This window comes from Geospiza fortis, unplaced genomic scaffold (assembly GCF_000277835.1).
Source record: "Geospiza fortis unplaced genomic scaffold, GeoFor_1.0 scaffold282, whole genome shotgun sequence".
NCBI lineage: Eukaryota > Metazoa > Chordata > Aves > Passeriformes > Thraupidae > Geospiza > Geospiza fortis.
Genome location: NW_005054424.1, coordinates 2,210,086 through 2,214,858, shown reverse-complemented (window position 1 = coordinate 2,214,858; position 4,773 = coordinate 2,210,086). Strand labels below are relative to the sequence as shown.

The 4,773-nt window shown below is 48.4% G+C and overlaps 1 protein-coding gene across 1 annotated transcript; it reads left to right on the top strand.

Annotated features, from left to right (window-relative positions):
• Nucleotides 1–22: 22 nt before the first annotated feature.
• Nucleotides 23–2,497, top strand: HTR5A (5-hydroxytryptamine receptor 5A). Its single transcript, XM_005426775.2, has 2 exons — nucleotides 23–760; nucleotides 1,706–2,497. Exons 1-2 carry the CDS (start codon nucleotides 23–25, stop codon nucleotides 2,033–2,035), a joined length of 1,068 nt encoding a protein of 355 aa, XP_005426832.1. The 3' UTR covers nucleotides 2,036–2,497.
• The last annotated feature ends 2,276 nt before the right edge of the window (nucleotides 2,498–4,773 follow it).

The following is a 4,773-nucleotide window of genomic DNA, read 5'->3' as shown; positions in this document are numbered from 1 at the left end:
GGAGCAGCCCCGCAGCCCCGGCATGGAGCGCCCGCTCAACCTCAGCTGCCTCGCCGATACGACGCCGGACAGCGGCAACAGGAGCGGCTCCTCCGGCGGCCCCGAGGGCGGCCAGGCCCATCTGTCCGTCTTCAGCGTGTTGGTTCTCACTCTGTTGGCCATGCTGGTGGTGGCCACGTTCCTCTGGAACGGGCTGGTCCTGGCCACCATCCTCCGCGTGCGCAGCTTCCACCGGGTGCCCCACAACCTGGTGGCCTCCATGGCCGTCTCTGACGTGATGGTGGCGGCCCTCGTCATGCCCCTCAGCTTGGTGCACGAGTTGTCCGGGCGGCGGTGGCGGCTGGGCCGGTCGCTGTGCCAGGTGTGGATCTCCTTCGATGTGCTGTGCTGCACTGCCAGCATCTGGAACGTCACGGCCATTGCCCTCGACCGCTACTGGTCCATCACCCGCCACCTGGAGTACACGCTGCGCACCCGGCGCCGCATCTCCAACATCATGATTGCTCTCACCTGGGCGCTCTCCGCCTTCATCTCTCTGGCCCCGCTGCTCTTTGGCTGGGGAGAGACTTACTCAGAGGACAGTGAAGAGTGCCAAGTCAGCCGGGAGCCTTCCTACACCATCTTCTCCACCTTTGGGGCTTTCTACCTGCCCCTCTGCGTGGTGCTCTTTGTGTACTGGAAGATCTACAGGGCTGCCAAGTTTCGGATCGGATCTCACAAGAGCAACTCCATCACCCCCGTGACACCAGAAGCACTGGAGGTAGGTCAGCTTGGTTGTGCTTTGCTCAGGTCAAGCCCTGGCAGCAGGCAAGCCTTTGCAGAAGTGGGGGAAACTTAAACCAAAAGTGTGCAAGTGAACAGTGATCCACCAAAGCCCTGTGGATCCTGGAGGCTTCCAAGGGAAGGCAGACTGCAAAGCTGGCAAACCCAGTCTGTTGGCTCCTTCCGAGCCCCCAGCTGTGTGTGAGCACTCAAGGTGTAGCTGAAGCAACTTTGGGACATACTGCGAGCCTGAGCTCCACGTGGGCGAGCGGTGACTCACAGATGTCCCCCCATGGAATGCTAAATCAGTGCTCACCAGCATGAGTAAGGGGTCACCATCCCTCCCCTGGGGAGGGCAGGGGACAGTGGATGGATGGGCGGCTGTGTCTGCTGAGGACGATACCCTGGCAACGAGCTGGGGCTTTGGGGACACTGTGAATTCACCCAGACAGAAAGCACTCGTGCAGAATGTCCTTGGAAATCTTTCCTAATCATGACTGCATCGTGTCAGTTCATCCCAGGCACGGTGACTCTGCACTGTAAGGATTTCTTGCAGGGAGGAAGCAAATGTGTGCTAATTTTCTTTCCTCTCCTACCAAGAGCTCTTAAACTCAATGGGTTTAGAGGAAGTAAGCAGTCTTCTGTGCACGGCATGTGGGTGTGTGTTCTGATCAGATTGTAAGTGGGGAAGTAATCTTATTGTGCTGCACTGTGAGTAACCCCATGTACCCTCAGTACTCTCTCTAGTTTCTAATCTCACTTAAATAGTCTCCATCACCCAGAAGAGGTTATACAGCCACCTTGCCCTCAGTTAGAGTGTGACATGCATGGCTTGTGTTTCCCCTGGAGCCCTGGCCTTGCTTGCACTGCTGGGCTCTGTACCTGCTGTGGGGGATCACCTGACGGGGGTACATGTGGTGCAACTTGTGTTTGTGTTTGGCAGGTGAAAGAAGCTGCCCAGCAGACACAGATGATCTTCACTGTCCGTCACGCCACGGTGACGTTCCAGACGGACGGAGACACGTGGAGAGAGCAGAAGGAAAAGAAAGCTGCCCTCATGGTGGGCATCCTTATTGGGGTCTTCGTGCTCTGCTGGATCCCCTTCTTCATCACAGAGCTCATCAACCCACTCTGCTCATGTGACATCCCACCCGTTTGGAAGAGCATTTTTCTATGGCTGGGCTACTCAAATTCCTTTTTTAATCCACTCATCTACACTGCTTTCAACAAAAACTACAACAACGCCTTCAGGAACCTATTCTTTAGGCAGTAGTGAGCAGCAAAAGCTTTCCTGCTGCCCCAGGAAGCTGATTTTAAGTGTCAGTGATTCTGACCAAATTCCTGAGGAAGTTCAAAGCCACAGATACTGAGGTGATGCCAAAAATGCATCACCATGGGTCGTATGTCCCAGACCCAGTCCCTAGGCAGGCTCTCCATCCCAGCCTCTTAGCTGCTGTTTTTCCAGCAAGTAGCATGTAAGGGCTTCTCCTGCCAGCAGCCTGGCATCCTTGCTCCAGTGCCCTGCTGTGTTCCTCCTGCCTCCCCAGTGATGCTCTGTTTGGTGGCACCAAAGGTGCAGAGGAGTCCACTGGCAAGGAAACCTCGGTTTGGCCGCTGCTGGAATCTCCCAGCATTAATCACCTTTGTCCCATGTGCAGAGCTGGGACTCTATAGCATCAGGAGGTTTTGTGATTACATATGAGAGTACATATTTTATGGCTTGGCTGAAAACATGGTTTGTCTTGTCTTTCACTGGTAAAGACTGCAAAGTGTTTGGTTTTTTGGGAAATAAAACTCTTGGTAAGGGTTGAGTGCAGACTACAAGTACCAAGCTTTTTCTCACATGCTTTGGGAAGAACAAATTGTGTCTGTTTGCTTTTGGATCCTATGTAGCAGGGTTTTTTTTTAAAAAAAAAAAAAACAAACTTATTGTGAAAGCTTAATGCATGGTGTATCCTGGAATGAGAGAGAATGCATGGGAAACTCACCTCTCATTCCCCAGCTGCTACGTGTGAGCATCTGCCTCAGACCTTTATGTTCAGAAATACCAGCTGTAAATGCTAATCTTCCTGCCTGTTGTTTCCCATTTTAAAACATTAATGTATTTTGAGCAGCTGTGGGCAGATTTCCTGTAGTTTCAGGGGATGCAAGGGGTATATTTCGAGTTGTCTTTCAGTGAGGAAAGTGTTTTACTATATCTGAATGCAATCCAGAACTTGAAACCAAAGCAAAAACCCCACTTTGTTTCCATGAGCACTGGGTTGCAAGCAAAGGGCAGTTAATGGCCGGTGATATTTCTTTCTGGAAGCATAATCAAACCATGGAGCTTCTCTTCTGCAAGGACCAGGCTTGCAAATTTATTTTTTTGTCCACCTGTCCTTCTCTGCCTGCCCCACTAAGGCTCTATCCCATGTGGTTGTTACTGCTCTGTTGCCTCCCTGCCTTTCCATGGTGCCAACTTAATTATAATAGTTGGGATTTCACTCCTAGAATTAGGATTACACACTTTAAACTGCCCTACTGAAGGACTGACAGGTCTGCAGATAAAGGAAAGCTTTAGTATTAACTTGGTTCTGGGATAGCCACTGAAATCAGACCACAATTAAAATGGTGGAAAAAAATACAGCATGGAAATCTGAACGACCTGATTTCATGTCAGATATCTCAAGAAGAGATAAAAAGGAAAGATGTCAATGAATGAATGGTAAAGCTCCCTGGGGTTGAGTAGTATTCATTTCTATCTGTAGTAGATCGTGAGACATCAGATGTTAAAATTGTCACTGGTCCTTTAAGCCAAGCAAAAATCCTGGCAGAGTTGGCAATAAAAGCCCTTTTTCTTTTGCTGTGTCTGGACAGGTGAAAATGGAAGCAGAGGTCAAGGTGCTATTAAAGTGTTGCAGCCCTTTCAGGACCAGTTAGACAAACATCCATCAGCACTGACATGGACATTGTTGATCCTGCCTTTTGGCAAGAAGAGAAATAGGATAGCTCTTGACATCTTCCTTAACACCATCTTATAAAAGTCTGACAGAAATATTGGGTAAAACCCTGCCCTCATTGAAAGCAAAGGAGAATTTTTTTCAGTGAATCAGATTTTTATGTGGCATGTCTTGTCTCGTAAAAGCATATTTTTAATGTTAATTAATTCAAGGAGAAGATGGGTGGGATGTGAATGATCTTCTAACTCCCATGAAAGAGGCTCTGACCTGCCCCCTAACCATGGGCCAATCTTTCCAACTAGTAAAGAGCATTTTCTTTCTTTGCTACATATATTAAAATATTATTAGTGACATCTCTGATGTATCAAAAATTGTAATAAACTCTTAAACTGCTTTTTTTACTGAATATATAAAGGCTGTGCTGCTTTCTCTGGACAGTCCATCGCTGATGCTGAGTTGTGCTGTTTGGGAATTGCTGCTTTTGTTGTGACAAGGGTTGTCTAGCCAAAAGTTACTTTGAAAAAATGCTTCCTTGTTCAAGCCTTCAAGAACTTCAGCTAAGCTTGGTGGTGCCTGAAAGTAGGAGACTACTTCTTAGGCACCCAGAGTGACACTGAAAACCCTTTAAAGCATGGATTACCTGGGAAGTTGGACCTTAGATCCCCTTTTTCACAGCTAACATGATGTCTGCACAACCCCATGCCAGTCCCAGATGTGTCCATGCCATTTTTATTTGCTCTTTGATCAGTATTGCAGATTCTCTTGTGTCTGTTGTGTGGAGTCCTTGTGCAGGGTGTGGAATCAGCTGTGAACTCAATGTCCACTGTGAGCAGACAGGAGTTAAACTGAAATCAGTGGGAAATTCCCTACTTTAGCTGCAGTTTGGTGCTGGGGTGAAGCTCCCTTTCATTACACCCTCTGTTTATTCATGCTGTGCCTTAAACAGTGACAGGGAGACAGGAGATCATTTTGAAGTGACACTAGATAATTCCAGTTTGCCTGTGGTCATGAGTATTCCACCATCCTGGTGTAAATTACACTTACATTTATTTGACAGGCCACATCTGATACA